The 18,131-nt window shown below is 44.1% G+C and overlaps 1 protein-coding gene across 1 annotated transcript in view; it reads left to right on the forward strand.

Moving 5' to 3' along the window:
• Positions 1 to 1,713: 1,713 nt before the first annotated feature.
• asap2a (ArfGAP with SH3 domain, ankyrin repeat and PH domain 2a) overlaps positions 1,714 to 18,131 on the forward strand; it is a 228,661-nt gene continuing 212,243 nt past the window's right edge. Inside the window, exon 1 of the mRNA XM_072498751.1 lies at positions 1,714 to 2,017. Within this exon, the coding sequence (XP_072354852.1) occupies positions 1,892 to 2,017 (126 nt within the window). The 5' untranslated portion in view covers positions 1,714 to 1,891. The remainder of the gene's footprint in view (positions 2,018 to 18,131) is intronic.

The following is an 18,131-nucleotide window of genomic DNA, read 5'->3' on the forward strand; positions in this document are numbered from 1 at the left end:
AAATTCAAAGATGCCATTTGTTTGGAATGTGACCATTAGCAGGTGATTAAATCTTTACAGATCCAGAGATGGGGTAACCCCAGGTTAAAGAGGTGTGAATTGTATCAAGCCAGGACAGTTGGTAGGATTTCGCAGGCCAGATGGTGGAGGATGAATGTAATGCGACATGAATCCCAGGTCCCGGTTGAGGCTGCACTCATGTGTGCGGAACTTGGCTATAAGTTTCTGCTCGGCGATTCTGCGTTGTCGCGCGTCCTGAAGGCCGCCTTGGAGAACGCTTACCCGGAGATCAGAGGCTGAATGCCCTTGACTGCTGAAGTGTTCCCCAACTGGAAGGGAACATTCCTGCCTGGTGATTGTTGCGCGATGTCCGTTCATTCGTTGTCGCAGCGTCTGCATGGTCTCGCTAATGTACCATGCTTCGGGACACACCAGTTCTGCACACATGAGTGCGGCCTCAACCGGGACCTGGGATTCATGTCGCATTACATTCATCCCCCACTATCTGGCCTGCAAAATCCTACCAACTGTCCTGGCTTGATACAATTCACACCTCTTTAACCTGGGGTTACCCCATCTCTGGATCTGTAAAGATTTAATCACCTGCTAATGGTCGCATTCTAAGCAGTGTTTGGCATCTTTGAATTTGTCTATATATGTGTTTCTGGAACATACCTCTTCATTCACCTGAGGAAGGAGCAGCGCTCCGAAAGCTAGTGACATCGAAACAAACCTGTTGGACTTTAACCTGGTGTTGTAAGACTTCTTACTGTATCTGACAAGGCAACGCTCCTTCAGCACTGTAGTTAAACGTCAGATTGCGTGCTCAAAACTTAATGTCACAACCTGCTGATTTAAAGCCAGTGGTATATGCACAGTGCGAGTTGGCATCATATATTTATCCACCAGTTTCAATGACGAGCAAAATTGTTAAGCGCTTCAGGCCAGGCGATTAAGGAGCTCATTGATACCTCAGAATACATCCTTATAAGTACTTGCTAGCTAAAGTGCAACAGCCAGGTGTGGTAACTTCCTACCAGTGTGTGGGTAACATCACCAAGGATGAGTAGTGAGGGCGTGAACAGTTCTGATTGCCAATAATTCACCTATCTCGTCACCCATGACTAAGCGACTGAAACTTCTTAGATTCACACAAAATTACAATTGACGAGAAAATCTTTCGGATTTTAGCGCCGAAAAGAATCCTACATTTTACAGAAAGCTCTGAATAAAAACAAGAGCTGAACGACCTGGTCACTTCATCTCACAGGGATTCTGAACATTGTGTACAGCTGGAATTGGAAATAATTGCAAACCAGCCCCATTCCGCAATAAATCAAAAATACATGAATTAATTTTCTCGGCACACACCAGCAATCCTCCCTGAACCCGATACAATTTCAGTGCCGGAAATGCCGCTTCCTGGTTCATTGTTTGGCCGCCCTCCCTGCACCCCCCCCCCCCCCCCCCCCCAAAAAAAAATCAAACGTTTTGCGCGTGCGCGCGCTCGCCACCCTGACTTTTCGGTCGATGTGTGCTTGTGCGCGCGCGCGCGCGAGCATAGGACAACACGTGACCCCCTGCTTGCGCTTGCGCCTCGCTTTTCGTTTGACCTCATTGAGAAAAAAAAAGAAGGCGCGTCTGGAGGCGGAGCGAACGGTCAAGTCGGAGCGAGCAGTGGCGCCTGCGCGCTCCGAAGCCCCGACCCCCCTCCCTCCCGAGCAGTGTGAGCTCGAGCGCTGGAGTCGCGTCGGTTGTAAATTGCTGCTGAACTTTTCACCACAGCCCCGGTCTCTGTGCACACACAAACTACTCATGTGAAAAAACAAACACCGCCGCAGAGAAGGGAAGGAGTTTTAGGCCTATCACTAGCGAAAGGAGGGAGCTAACGATGCCGGACCAGATCTCAGTGTCGGAATTCGTGACCGAGACGAACGAGGACTACAAATCTCCAACTGCCTCCAGCTTCACCACCAAAATGAGTCAGTGCAAGAACACGGTGGCGGCCTTGGAGGAGGTAAGGTGCAAACCCTCCTCCCTAAACAAACACATGAGCGATCGGGTTGAGGAGCTGCAAACATTCCCCGCCACGGTGGCCGCCAGTTCGGCTTGTGTCTCTCCCTTTCCCATCCGATGGGTTTCAGTGAGTCCGCCCCTTCCAGCTCTGATCTGGCGGTGTGAGGAGTCCACTGTGATTCCGTGGCAACGTTACACTGGCGTTTGTGTCGGGAACCCGAGGGCAAGTAATGGAGCAGTCCTATGGAGGGAGGGGGGGGAGATAACATTAATAGGAAAACAATGTCGTGGAAATGGGCCATCGGACAAGGATGGAGGTGATGTCTGCACCACCTCCCAAGTTCAGTTATTTTAATTAATCCAGCCACCGAGATTGCTTTTTTTGTCTTTGCTTGAGACAATGCACTACATTGTTTTGGCATCCACCTCGCCTTTATTAAAAGTGATTAAGATGAAACTTTTTTGAGAGATTTGCAACCAACCGTGCAGTTTACAAAAAAATGCCTCAGTATTTTCCTTTAGAGATATCTGCTGCGATGCCTTATTAAACCAGTATATTTGACTCTTTGCAGCCGTGGGTTGTGTCGCTCAACGTTGTGCATTTGCAATCGTAAAAATTTTTTTTGCTGCATTCACAATAAAAGCGCAAATCTCTCAAAATAGTTCAACGTTTGCATTATTTCAGGAACGAAACGATTCCTCCCAAGAAAGGAGATTTCATTTTCATGGTTTGGGTCTATTTGCTAATATGTTGTTATCGGTTATTAAATTAGTTGTATGATTATGGTTTGGTGGGAAAACAATTTCACATCCTTTAATGGGCACAAAAACAAAAGCGTCTGACAGGATGAAACTGGCCCTTTGTTTAGACAAATATCTGCCCTGCTAATATTAATATATATATATATAATGAAAGTGACGAATGACTAGCACCATATATATATATATGTTGGAATAAGCTATATCTGCATATATTGTTGGACTGCGCAGTTAAAATGTTACAGGAAAAGTGTATAAAATAATGTGATCCCGTTTTCCAGCATTTAGTCTGATGAGATCCGCTTTCCCAACTCCAGTCTTGATTGTTGTGTTGAATGTAAATGTTATAAATACCTTGCGATTCTGCGAGCTATGAAACAAGTTTAATTTAAAGAAATCCCTTCAAATGCATAAATGCTCATAATCATTGTCCATTAACAGAAGTATTCAATTTTGACGTGAAAGCAGTTAAGCTTTGCACATGTCGGTCTTAGGAGTTGTTCTACCATTCAATAGAAATTGGTGACGCAATTTATGCTTAGTTTGGAAAAAACGGTCTGCTTGTGTTTACAAACATACAATCACTGTCTTGCAACTATTGAATTTAATGGAATTAAATTCAAATACCAGACTATTCTGCTTGGTTGAAACAAATTAATTTGCTTATTACAATCATTTTGTGAGCAATAAATATCTATTAAAAATATGTATGTTTGCATGTGTTGTGTAAAGTCAATGTATGCCAAATTTAGTTTTAATCTCGTACAAAAATATTTTTGATTTAAAGTAAATGTATTTTTTTCATGAATTATCTTGTGCTATGTTTGCATCCTTTTGAAGAATTTGCTTATTGTAGATGAGCCAATTTTTTTGAGGTTACCTGTAACATATCAACTTGCATTTTAGAAAATAAAAATGACCGCTTCATTCAGTAGGGAACCTTGTCTATTCTATTTTACAATGCACTGGAACTTAAGCAGATTCATTTTTTTTTTTAATTCTTGGAGTTGCCAATTGTTATTCGGGAAAACCCATGTACAGCAAAAAAAAATCAATGGGTGCAATGACTAGCAAATTAAATTCATTGCCAGCCATTGGTTTTCTGTGCGCCACTTTGACATGTGAATGGATTATTCTCTACAGTGTTGCTATTTGTTATTATATGTCTATTTTCTTTGCTATCTTTTTGAAAATGCCATCGATAGCAAATGTAGCGCAGGATAACTAGCATAGTTCAAAGAGAATTTCAACGGAAATATGTACTTTTTAGCGCAAGAATTGTGATAAATTAGCTTGTTTCTTAAAATTATAGAATATGGATAAATAGAGACATTTTGTGATCAATTTATTTTTCAAGCTACTAAAAATGTGGCTGAGGGAAATATATTTCTGTGGCTTCTCTTTTTTTAGGAAATAATTTAAAATGACATTCCTTTAATTAAATGCTCCTTTGAAGACTACAGGGATTTCTTTACACCATAAATATAACCAGCTGTCAAGTATTTTACTTTATGGAATATAGGGATTCTTTTGTTTGTGTATCAGTTACTGACATAAATAATCATATGTGGTTATGACTAATGGTTTCTTTCAGCGCTAGCCTATTTTTGAGTGTGCAGTTTATAATTTTTAAACACAGGATATAACTCTGATGCTATTAATATTCTATCATAAATGGGTGGATTTGGCTGCATAATCCATTAGTATTTGAATAGCTATTTATAGCTTACTGTAATGGTAGAGGTTAGTATTTGCTCAGGCATAGTTTTATTACGAATTGATGTTTCAATGTTCCACATTAGAAGTTCATATAATATTTTATATAAAGTGTGTTTATAGAACATAATTATATTAGTGAGCTGTTACACATTTAGAATTGGAACAAAGTTTGTGGATTTAGGAATGTGAACAAGAGAGAGAGTAGCTAAATACCATAAGGAGTTTTTCTATTTGGAATGAGATGGGTGGTTGTTGAAATCAGTCACATGGCACAAACAAAAAGGAGAACTTTGACCAATGCACACTTTGTTTAATATTAACTAGTATTTATAAATGGAGAGATTGCGGCAGTTTTTTTTTATCAAAGCCCATTTTTAACAGCATAAAATTGAAGGAGCAGCTCTTTGCTACATTGTAGAAAAATGAAGATAAATTTTTGTAAAATTACATTGTTTTAAGTTGCGGCTCAGGATATAGTGTTACAGATTTATAATTTTATTGCCACATTTTGGAACACACTTGAAAGGAACACATTGTAGAAGATTTTTATGATCTAAGTACAAGCCTCTCAGTAATTGTAAAGTGGGTCTTAATGTGTTTTGAATAGTTTGAACTGTTCGATTTGGATATTTGGCTTGGTGTTTAGTTTTAAATTAAGTTTATTAATATCTGTTTAGCACAGGGTTAAATCGCTGGCTTTGAAAGCAGACCAAGGTAGGCTAGCAGCACGGTTCGATTCCTGTAACAGCCTCCCCGAACAGGCGCTGGAATGTGGCGACTAGGGGCTTTTCACAGTAACTTCATTTGAAGCCTATTTGTGACAATAAGCGATTTTCATTTCATTTCATTTTCATAAAGGAACTGCAATAAATTAAATCTGAAATACCCCCCTTTATTTGTAAAAATTCCTACGGGATAGCCAATTTCACCCAATTCCTGAGTGCACTTTGGTGAATTTTCTGCTGCTAAGAAAAGGTCGGCAACCCAACAACCCCCCATTCTTACTTTGACGATAGTTACCCACAAAGATCTAGTAACCTCGCTGATGCAGATTTTCCCCTTTCCCGATATCAATTTAAATCTGATACCAAGTCAAGTGGATTTCTGGGCATCCAAGGACAGTGATGTCATTAAGCAACCAATTACATTTAGAATATTTCAATGAGAACAAACCAGGAAGTTAATATCATTGAAGTCCTTCACTTTTAAATTTAAAATTTTACCGATACTGAAATAAGTGGGATAAAGCTTGACACTAAAATATCATAAAGACCACAATCATTAAGGATAAACAACAGCACCTCCTCCATGAACATCTTCAATATCGGGGCCCCGCATGGCTGCGTGCTTAGCCCCCTACTGTACTCCCTATACACACACAACTGTGTCGCAAAATGTGGCTCCAACTCCATCTACAAGTTTGCTGATATCACGACCATAGTGGGTCAGATCTCGAACAACGATGAGTCAGATTATAGGAGGGAGATAGAGAACCTTTTGGAATGGTGTAACAACAACAATCTCTCCCTCCGTGTCAGCAAAACTAAAGAGTTGGTCATTGACTTCAGGAAGCAAAGTATCATACACACCCCTGTCTGCATCAATGGTGCCGAGGTAGAGATGATTGACAGCTTCAAAATCCTAGGTGTGTACATCATCAACAATCTGTCCTGGTCCACCCACGTTGAAGCTGCGACCAAAAAAGCTCAACAGCGCCTATACTTTTTCAGGAAACTAAGGAAATTCGGCATGTCCACATTGACTCTTACCAACTTGTACAGATGGACCATAGAAAGCATCCTATCTGTCTGCATCACAGCCTGGTATGGCAACAGCTCGGCCCAAGACCGTAAGAAACTACAGAGAGTCGTGAACACAGCCCAGTCCATCATGTGAACCCGCCTCCCATCGATTGACTGTGTCTACACCTCCCGCTGATTTGGGAAAGCGGGTAGCATAATCAAAGACCCCTCCCACCCAGCTTATTCACTCTTCCAATTTCTTCCATCGGGCAGGAGATACAAAAGCCTGAGAACACGCAATAACAGATTCAAAAACAGATGGGCAGCACAGTGGGTATCACTGTTGCTTCACAGTGGCAGGGGCCCAGGTTCGATTCCCGGCTTGGTTCACTGTCTGTATGGAGTCTGCACGTTCTCCCCGTGTCTGGGTGGGTTTCCTCCGGTAGCTCCGGTTTCCTCCCTCAAGTCCTGAAAGACATGCTGTGAGGTAATTTAGACATTCTGAATTCTCCCTCCATCTACCCGAACAGTGCTGGAATGTGGCTACGAGGGGCTTTTCACAGTAACTTCATTACAATGTTAATGTATGCCTACTTGTGACAATAAAGATTATTATTATTATTAAAAACCGCTTCTTCCACGCTGTTACCAGACTCCTAAACAACTGATCTGATCTCTTCACACATCTTCTCTACTGAGTAGTACTATACTCCTTAATGCTTCACCCAATGCCTGTGTCTATGTATTTATATTGTGTATTTATGTTTGCCCTTTGTTTGTTTTTCATGTATGGAATGATCTGCCTGGACTGTACGCAGAACAATACTTTTCACTGTACCCCAGTACACGTGACAATAAAAAAATCCAACCCAATCCAAATGTGGATCTTGATGTTCATCATGGGGAACTGTAACATTTTACAAATTTAAAATTAGATTTTGGGGCAAAGGTTGTTTAGCACTATAGAGTCATAGAGGTTTACAGCATGGAAACAGGCCCTTCGGTCCAACTTGTCCATGCGACCCAGTTTTTACCACTAAGTTAGTTCCAATTGCCCACGTTTGGCCCATATCCCTCTATATCCATATTACCCATATAACTGTTTAAATGCTTTTTAAAAGACAAAATTGTACCCGCCTCTACTACTGCCTCAGGCAGCTCATTCCAGACGCTCACCCACCCTCTGTATGAAAAAAATTGCCCCTCTGGACCCTTTTGTATCCTTCCCCTCTCACCTTAAACCTATGCCCTCTAGTCTTATACTCCCCTACCTTTGGGTAAATATGTTGACGATCCATCTTATCTATGCCCCTCATTATTTTATAGATCTCTATAAGATCACCCCTAAGCCTTCTACGCTCCAGGGAAAAGTCCCAGTCTATCCAGCCTCTCCTTATAACTCAAACCATCAATCCCGGTAGCATCCTAGTGAATCTTTTCTGCACTTTTTCTAGTTTAATAATATCCTTTCTATAATAGGATGAGCAGACTTCCAAGTGTGGCCGTACTAATGTCTTGTACAACTTCAACAGGACGTCCAAACTCTTGTATTGTCTATCCAGCTTCTCCTTATAACTCAAACCATCAAGTCCTGGTAGCATCCTAGTAAATCTTCTCTGTACTTTTTCTAGTTTAATAATATACTTTCTATAATGTGGTGAGCAGACTTTCAAGTGTGGCCATACTAATGTCTTGTACAACTTCAACAGGACGATCCAACTCCTGTACTCAAGTGTTTTTTTTTTAAAGTTTAGAGTATCTAATTTTTTTTTCTAATTAAGGGACAATTTAGCATGGCCAATCCACCAACCTGCACATCTTTGGGTTGTGGGGGTGAAACCCACGCAGACATGGGGAGAATATGCAAACTTCACACGGACAGTGGCCCAGAGCCAGGTGCCGAACCCGGGTCCTCATCGCTGCAGTCCCAGTGCTAACCACTGCGCCATATGCCGCCCTCTGTATTCAATGTTCTGACCAATGAAACCAAACATGCCGAATGCCTTCTTCACCACATTCTAAGTGAATATCCTGATGGGGAGTTTTTGTCCCCTTGCTCCTACAGGATCAACCATATTTAACTGGTGGACGCACCCTTGAACTCTGAGGTTTCTCTTTGTTAGGGGGCTGATAAAGATAGCCACAGTCAACATTCTCACCATGAGGCTGGGCACCTGCGTTCCGGGGTTTCCCTTTGTCCAGGGACCACCCAATAAGGCCACCAACTGTGTGTAGGACATGTGGGTCAGCCCCTGCCTTCCGGGGTTTCCCTTGTGTTCCAAGGCACCACGTATGGTCTGTTGTAGCCAGTCTAACTATCTTTGCTCCTATATTTCCTCCTATGGCACTGTCTGTCTCTCTCTCTCTCTCTCTCTCTCTCTCTCTCTCTCTCTCTCTCTCTCTCTCTCTCTCTCTCTCTCTCTCTCTCTCTCTCTCTCTCTCTCTCTCTCTCTCTCTCTCTCTCTCCCCCCCCCCCCCCCCCCTCCACCCCCCACCCCATGTTCCCTTTGCTTCATCCCCTAGTCGTCCCCTGTTGCTGATGCATACCCCCCTTTGCTAGGTGCTCTCTCTCTTGCATAAGATGTGCCGCAGCCCCTCTTTCCCTCGTGCTTCCTGGATATAGCTTCCCCGCTAGTGCGGTGGCCCCCCTCCTGGGGTTGGTTATGTATCCACCCATCGCCTGCTCTCCCTTCTCCCTACCTGCCATTCTCCTCACCCTTTCCTACGCTCTGTTGCCCTCACATTTCCTTTCCTCCTTTGCACTTCAGAACGAGGCAGTGCAGTCCCCTGTAAAGTGTTCATCAAATTGGTTGATTAATTTAGTAAATAAAGTCTCTTAGGATGGTCTTTTTATCGCTGTCCCTGCTGCCGTTTCTCCAGCTCCTTTTCCAGGACAAATTTGTCCACGTCTGCAGGGGCCGTGAAGAAGTGCTCCCTGCCCTGGAATGTGACCCAGAGTTTGGCCGGGTACAGCATCCCAGATTTTACGCCACTCTTGTGCAGGGCTGCTTTTGCCCTGTTGAACTCTACCCAGCGCTTGGCCAGGTCAGCCTCAATGTCCTGGTAGATCTTGATCCAGTGACCTTCCCAGTTACAATTTTTTGTTTGCCTTGCCCAGCGCAGGATTCTTTCCCGGTCTTGATGCCCGTTAGTGACTTTTGCCATCGGTTGTTCTCCAGCTTTGGGTTTTGGATGAAGTGAATGGTGGGCTATGTCTATTTCTGGTGGGTTGAGGAACCTATCCCTTCCCACCATATTGCCCAGCATTTGGGCCATATAGTCTGTGGCTTTCCTGCCTTCGATCGCCTCCGGCATGCCCACAATCCCTATTTTCTGGCGCTCAGCCGGTTCTCCTGATCCTCTATCTTTCCTCTCAGCCTTCCCTGTGTTGTGACCAACTTTGATATTTCCTTTTCCAGGTCGGAATTACTCTGGTTACTCTGGTTCCAATTACTCTGGTCTGTTGAAGCCTTTTCTAGCTCCTTTATGGGGATTTCCTAGCCTTCCAATCGCCTCTCCGCCTTGTCTAGAAGGCCACCTGCATGGTCTTCAGAGCTTTTGCTACCGCCACACTGACCGCAACCTGGATTTCGGTTTTCCTTTCCAGTGCATCCTGAACCAAGTCCATGGAGGAGGGGTGGCTCTGGGGAGTGAACCACAACCACATCGGTGGAGGAGGGGTTGCTCATCTGTATAGGGGAGCAGGAGGAATATTGGGAAAGAGAGATTGGGATTCTGTAGTTCGGGGTGGTCTGTTACCTTCCAAGTGCCAGCTTCAAGAATGGCACTGAGTGGTTGTACAGCACTCTGGAGAGGGCTGGGGGTGACCAGACAGAGGGCCTGTGTTTTATAACTTTATCTCTGCATCTGTCCTCTCAGTTCCATTGATATAAGTATAATATGCCTTTCAAGCAGATTATAGGGGGCTAGGACAGTAATGAACAAGCAGAACCTCAAAAGTAGTAATCTTATTACTCCCAGTGCTGTGTACTCGTAAATATATAAGTAGGAGGTTAGAGGAGATGAATGCGTGGTTGAAGGGAGGGCATCACATTCCTGGGACATTGGGACTGGTTCTGGGGAGGTCCTGATGGGGGATTCCTACTATCCCATCCTATATTAGGGTAATTATAGTGTAAAGGGCACAGAGAAGTGAGAGTTTCTGGACTGCGTTTAGAACAGTTTTCCACATCAGCATTTTTCAAAACCATGAAGAAGGAGGAATTGTTGGATGTTGAGATAAATGAGGGAATGGTTGGGCAACCAAAGCAACGGCTGACGAGATGTAGAGTAGATGAAGTAAAAAAAGTTGTGTGTCACAAGTGACACTTCGGCTGATATAGAAAGTTCAGAGGGAAGCAAAAAAGGGAATCTAGGAGGCAGAGTGAGATATAATTGATTGACTGTTAACATAAAAAGTGTTCCAAAACTCTTCTATTGGTATATAAATTGTAAAAGGGTAGTAAGAGCCTTTTACCAAAAAGGTGATCTATGCATGAGGCTGTGTCATGGCTGAGTTACTAAATGGGTACTTTGTAATCGTCTTTAGCAAGAAAATGCTGCCAAAATCATTGTGAACATGATTATAGTACCAGAGGAGCTAAAATTTGTACTTAAGATTTTTGAGTCACCAGGTTTGGAGTGAATGCATCCGAGGGTGCTGAAGGAAGTAAGGATGGAAATTCTTGAGGGATTGGTCATAATCTTCCAAACCTCCTTAGATATGGAGGTACTGACAGAGGACTGGAGAATTGCAAATTGTACCCACTTTCTCAAAAAGGATGTAGGGACAAATGCATTGTGAGTATCCTATTTCTGAACCTGCGACAGTTACTTACGAGAATAAGTCTGTAGATCATCAGTTTGTAGTGACTACTGGATTGGACTGTAATTTGTTGGCCCGAGATTTACTGTGTATCTTCCAGCTACAGCTAGAGTACGGAGACGAAGGGGTAACGGTCCAATCATGGAGGATGAGACAACAGTGCTATATTTCTATCACCCCCAGTGGTGGACGTTAGACATTGAACATTCACTGCACCACGTTACCCTGGCCTATGACAGAACCGTCAAAACAGGGAGTTGGAGGACAAATACCGGCCATTAATTGGGACCGAATGGCCAGTCAAAGTTACAGCCACAGTCACGGGAAAAGAAGGTACAGCCGATTTTGTTACAATACCACCACATTTATGGCCACAGTCAGCTTCGGTAAGCCCTCATATTACACGTCAGGTCCACGACCAGTACCATGCCAGGGATTTGGGGCCTATGGTAAGGAGGGCAGTGGATCATTCAGATCCAACTGAGTACGCACTTCAAGTCACGCCAGACGGCACTGCCATAAAATATTTTGAGGTCCCTGAAACGATTAACACTCTACTGCAGCCCCGTCTATGGACAAATTAATCCGAGAGCTGTTGCAACAGGGTATTTTGGTCCCTTGCAAATCAGAATGTAACACCCCCATACTTGCTGTGCCTAAACCAGCCAAGCCAGACCAGTACTGATTAGTACAGGATTTACGTTCAATCAATGCCGTTACATGCTCTCACTCTCCAACAGGATATTAGTGTATAGCTTCCACTCGGTCATCGCACTACTGAGGCAACTGCAGACTCAGCATCTTACCTCAGCTCGTCAGAATAGGTATGAGATATACCTTTTGAACAATCCACGTCTGACATTTAAACACTGTACCACTATCAATCCAGCCTGTTTTCTTAGTGGTCCCCCTGTCCATGAAGACGCACCTGGCCACGACTGTTTAGCCTTGATTCAGGAAACTACCACAATAAGGGACGATTTGAGTGATATTTCGTCAGAACAACCTGACATGATTATGTGTGGTCAAATATCCCACCGGGATTTAGTTAATGACTTACTGCAGGCCCTCCTTATGCCCGCGCAGATTTTCGTCATTAAATGCACTGCCCACACAAATGGCAAGACCCCAGTTGACGTTGGTAATGAACAAGCAGATTGTGCAGCGCAGACGGCCGCGCAAATTCAGCAAGAGATGGTGCCTAAAATGTTAAGTCAGACTAAACGATCTACTATAAATATGTCTGCTTCTGACAAGTCAATGCCAACCATCCAAGACGTCATAAGGTTACAGGAGGACGCTCCTGAGAGTGATAAACAAATGTGGAAACGGTTAGGTTGTACATATGATTCTGTTTCCTCTTTATGGACCATGCCAGCACATCAGACTTGTATGTCAAATGTACTGGCTTTATGGGTCATCGAATGTGTACACTTTGCAACTCATTGTGGGGCTCGGGGGACTAGTGATTTGTTGCTGGACACTTGGTGGCACCCTAAAATGCAGCAGTTGGCCCAGAGTATCAGTAATCGGTGTTTGATTTGTCAGCAATATAACACCGGAAAAGGTATCCCTTGAGGGATGGGGCAAACCCCGTTGCCCAGTGGTCCCTTTGAGACGCTACAAATGGATTACATTGAGTTGGAAAGGTGTCAATGTTATAAATATGTTTTGGTCATTGTGGATGGGTTCAGCAGATGGGTTGAGGCGTATCCGACTACCGATAATAAAGCTGCTACTGTGGTTAAAGTTCTGATGCGGGAAATCATACTGCGGTACAGTATACCAGCTCAGTTGAGTTCTGATAACGGGCCTCATTTTCTTGGACAGATTAACCTGCCTCCCTTCCCCAGTGCTATTTTACAGGTGTGGAGCATGATGGGGTGGCTACGCACCGTCTGTGTGATATTCGGCCTCACCTCGCTTGGAGTGTTATTGGCGACGGACATGGAATAGGGAAATATTATCTACATTTGTAACCCCAACCAAGCTACAAGGACATTTCAGTTATGCAAAGGTGATGTTCTTCGCTGCCCCCATATACGAGGACATTGTATCGACTCATGGAAGGTCGTCAAAGTTAAGGAGAATGCAGGAGTCATGAAGCAATTGCACCGGTCCCGGCGATGGGAAGGGAACGTTATATGGACATTGCCTTGTTTTTGGAGTACATGTAAATTTGATTTTGGATGTGTTAAGATTGGTGTGATAAAGGTAACATCAGACCGTCAGGAGAGCGTAGGAAGAGGCTGTGCGAGAGAGAGAGAGGGACTAGAGAGAGGACGGGGCGTGTGAGAAGGAAAGTACAGCTAGAACGTAGGTTATCGGGAGATACACTTAATTTAGTTAAAGGCCAAACTGAGGAAAACCTGGGTAGTATGAATCACTTCTACCAGATTTACCACCGCTTGTATGGCCACGGATGGGTTGTCTGCTACCCGGACCCCGCAGCGGTGTCTAGGTTATTTTCTGTTTCACCGCTTTGGGGCACTCCCCAAACGGTGGTTCATTGTCAGCGTTCCGAGCCACCGCCCGAGCAAGTCACTCTTCCTTACGATCCGGGTTCAGCACCACCGGTTATTTGCCTTCCCCTTCCTCGGGATAATCCCCACTCACAGTATGATAGGCTGCAACGGTGGCGGGCGTACATACCTAGCCACTTCGCTCCCAATAGGGATTCCCGGTCGTACGAGAATTGTTTCAGCAGTGAAGGATACGGCTGTTTGCTGGTAGAGGTGGAAACAAATATAACATGTCTGTTCCCCACCTGTACGGACAGGAGGTGTCATATCACCCAGGCGTCTGGCCAATGCGTTTGTTACAACACCACAGGCGTTCTATTGAACGCCGGCCCACAGCTCCTTTGTGGCTGGGCGAATGTTTCTCATATCACTGTTGGCACTAGGGCTCTCCGCATTGCTCGGCGGCCCGAATGGGCGTTCCAAAGCTGGATAAACTGGGCTACTGGGGGATCCTTACGCAACCGATATACTGATTGTGATGCTAGCCTGCACACGGAGCAAGGATACTACTTTTTATTTAATGGCACAGCGACCAATGTTTTGTCACCCCCATTTCCCCGCCAAATTGCTATTGGGACTCTAGTCCCTACCACAGTCCCCTGCCCTTCGGCGTGGATGCTGCATAGTCAGTTAGCATGCCGGGCAGTCTCAGCTGAATTCTGCGAGAACTGGAAAAAACCTCAGGTTCTCGCACCCAACCGGGGCCCCTCAGCCCGGTGGGGAATTCAGAGCGTCTTGACACTGTGAGGTGTGGGGGTTCCTTGGCTGTCAGCGATAGGAATTATTTTATTTGTGGCCTTATCATCTTGGGAAATGAAACCTTGGGAGCCCTCGGGGCAATAACCAAGGAATTGTCTCAGCTGCGGTTGTTTGCAATGCAGAACCGGTATGCTCTTGACTATCTTCTGGCCCGTGAGGGTGGGGTATGCGCCATAGTACAGGGCAAGTGTATCATGGGAGTTCAAGACTTAACCGCTAACATCACTAAATTTATGGAACACATACGGGATCACCTGGACGGAATGCAGGATCCTGGCTCTTGGGGTAACTGGGGATTTGGAGGTTGGAAGGACTGGTTGATAAATATGGCCATGTATTTAGCAGTGGCTATTGGATGCATCTTTGTGGGCCCAGCCATCCTTAAATGTGTGATGGGTAGAATGCGGGGTACACTGGAACAGATCAATGCCCCTAAAATCTTAGCTGTCAAAATCCATGAGGGTGCAGCAGATGAAGGGGGGCTACGCCAGGAATTGGAAATGCTGTGACGGATCTTTTTAGATGAGGGACCGTAGCTATGGATTGGATAGTTCGGTTATCATGGAATGATAAAAGGAGGGAATGACGAATGTGATATAAAATAGTTACTTTAGAGATATTAGTTACTGTAATGTAGAGATAGGCCAGTCTCATTCTGGTGAGTTCACAGACAAAGGATTTCAGACCGCATGGCAAAGCAAGGAGGAGGTGTGTCCACCAAAGGAGGAGAAAAGGATGCTGGGTAATAGGGGCCAGAGGAAGGGATTGGAAGTGAGCCAATCAGAATGTATGACCAGGTCAGGAGGGGTATAGGATGACCTATGGGAATCGTGTATGTGAAACTTGATACCATTTGAATTGATTTGCAGAGATCTCTTTGTTCATTCGCTTTCCGGGGTGTAGGAGACTGGATGTGTCTTATGCCTCTGTGAAATGAATCAGGCTTGCAAGCCAAATAAAATAACTAATGCTGTACCTGCAAATCCATCTCGACTTTTATTGAGGCCAGACTTAGCATAGTTGCTTCACAGCTCCAGGGTACCAGGTTTGTTTCCCGGCTTTGGTCACTGTCTGTGTGGAATCTGCACGTTCTCCCCCTGTCTGCATGGGTTTCCTCCGGGTACACCAGTTTTTTCGCATGTCCAAAGATGTGCAGGTTAGGTGAATTGGCCATGCTAAATTGCCCTTAGTCTCCAAACAAAAGGTTGGGTGAGGTTACTGGCTTACGGGGATAGGGTGGAGGTGTGTGCTTAGGTGGGGTGCTCTTTCCAAGGGCCAGTGCAGACCCGTTGGGCTGAATGGCCTCCTGGACTGTTAATTTTATGATTCTACGATTATGCCAGTCGGTTTGACTTTGGTAGTGGGAATGCTTTTAGAAATGTTAATATGGGACAAAATATATGGACTAATTAAGGAAGGTCTGCATGAACTTATTAAAAGCAAGTCATGTTCAACAAACAAGATTGAGTTTGTTGAAGAGGTGAGATGTTTGATGTGATGTATTGTAGTTGTTGTGCTGCAATTGGACTTCCAGAAGCCGTTTGGTAAAATGTAACATAATGAACTTAACAGCAAAATTGAAGCCCATGGAATAAAAGAGAAAGTTGGCAGAGCGACAGGAAACACCTTCCAAACCCCACGACCCACTATCATCTAGGTTGGGGACAAGAGCAGCAAATGCATGGAAACACCACCACCTGGAAGTTCTCCAAGTTATTCGCCATCCTGACTTGGAAATATATTGGTGTTCCTTCATTGACACCGAGTCAAAATCTGGAACTCCCTCCCTAACAGCAGTCAATGGGTGTATCTACACCAGGATTGCAGCAGTTCAATAGGCAGCTCACCACCACCTTCTCATGGACAATTAGGGATGAGCAATAAATGCTAATGTAGCCAATGATACCTACGTCCTGTTTAAGATGTGAATGCTAATTCTTTGGACTGGAGGATATTGAGTCGTTGGTTCTGCTGCTTTTCTACAATTAATTTGCAGAGGGCACAAAACTTGGAAGTATTGTAAACTGAGGAGAATAGTAATAGACTTCTCAGAGGATATAGATTGGCTGCTGGAATGGGTGAATATATGGCAGATGATTTAAGGCAGAGAAGAATGAAGTGGTACATTTTAATGGAAAGAGTGTAAATTAAAGGGCACAATTCCAAAGAGGGTGCACGAGCAGAGACCAGGGGTTATATATATATATGCAAAATTGTTGGAAGATGGCAGTTGTTAAGCAAGTGGTTAAATAAATCTATGGGATCCTGGCTTTCAAAGAAGCGTAAAATAAAAAAGCAAGAACATTATGATGAGGCTTTATACAACACTAGTTTTGTTAGAACTGTAATATTGTGCCCAATTCTGGCTGCACTCTAGGATGCGTGTGAATGCTTTAGAGCACAGTGGGTAGCACTGTTGCTTCACAGCGTCAGGGTCCCTGGTTCGATTCCTGGTTTGGGTCACTGTCTGTGCGGAGTCTGCACGTTCTCCCCGTGTCTGCAGTGGGTTTCCTCCGGGTACTCTGGTTTCCTCCCACAAGTCCTGAAAGATGTGCTGTTAGGTAATTTGGACATTCTGGTGTACCCGAACAGCCGGAATGTGGCGAGTAGGGGCTTTTCACAGTAACTTCATTGCAGTGTTAATGTAAGCCTACTTGTGACAATAAAGATTATTATTATTATAACCACTGTGCCATCATGCAGCCCCGGAACACATTCTTACTTGGTTCCACTTTTTCCCACTGTCGTTACATTCCCCACTTTGCTACCGTGCTGCCCAGAAGTAAAGCATAAGTTAGCTCTACTGCCTCACGGCGCTGAGCACCCGGATTCGATCCTGGCCCCAGATCACTGTCCATGTGAAGTTTGCACATTCTCCTGTGTCTGTGTGAGTCTCTCCCCACAACCCAAATATGTGCAGGATAGGTGGATTGGCCATGCTAAATTGCCCCTTAATGGAATTTTTAAAAAAAAAGAAAAAAACGTGTCGTATTAAATAAGATGGCTGCAGAAAATGGCTCTTGATCTAGCTCTGTTTTATCTGGACATAGGCAATGTAACCATAGCAAGTTTGAAAAGTGTTCTCAAAACTAAATTAATGGAATTGTCAGATTGGAAGTAGTCTTATCTACAGGAACTAAGGAGGCTGAAATAATTGAAAGCCTAGCAATACATTTAAATATGTAAGAGGGGTTAGCCAGACCCAAAAATTTTGTGAAGTTAGGATTTTGAATTAGTGAAACTTTAATGACAAAGATATAGAAATTAAGAAGTTAGAGATGCAGGAAAAAGAGAGGGAGAGAGCGTTTCATCGGGGTCAAGAGAGGGATTTTAAAAGGGAAACGGAAAAAGTCGAGTGGGAGGAAAGCGATTTCCAACTTCGAAAGGTTGGATCAGACAGCTGAAGGTAGTTCTAGGAGGGAACCTAGTGGGTAGATGTTCCGATATGTAGAAGATATATAGAAACAAAATTTGATGAAAGGTGCTGAAACATTTTTTTGTGTTTTTGAGAAAATAGCTAAACAGAAGAGATTGCCACAAGATTGTTGGATCCTATCCTTACAGGCTGAACTTGTGGAAAGGGCTAGTGAAATCTTTGCGTCATTATCAGAGGAATGGTCTGGAAACTGAGGCAGTGAAGAAAGTTATATTATGCGCACATGAGCTAGTACTGGAGGTATGCAGACAGAAATTTAGAGCTGCAAGGAAACAGGCTGAACAGATTTGTCTTGAATTCGAAAGGGTTGAGCTAAGTCATTTTGATAGGTGGGGAAGGGCCTTAAAAAACCT

Source organism: Scyliorhinus torazame, chromosome 4 (genome assembly GCF_047496885.1).
Source record: "Scyliorhinus torazame isolate Kashiwa2021f chromosome 4, sScyTor2.1, whole genome shotgun sequence".
NCBI lineage: Eukaryota > Metazoa > Chordata > Chondrichthyes > Carcharhiniformes > Scyliorhinidae > Scyliorhinus > Scyliorhinus torazame.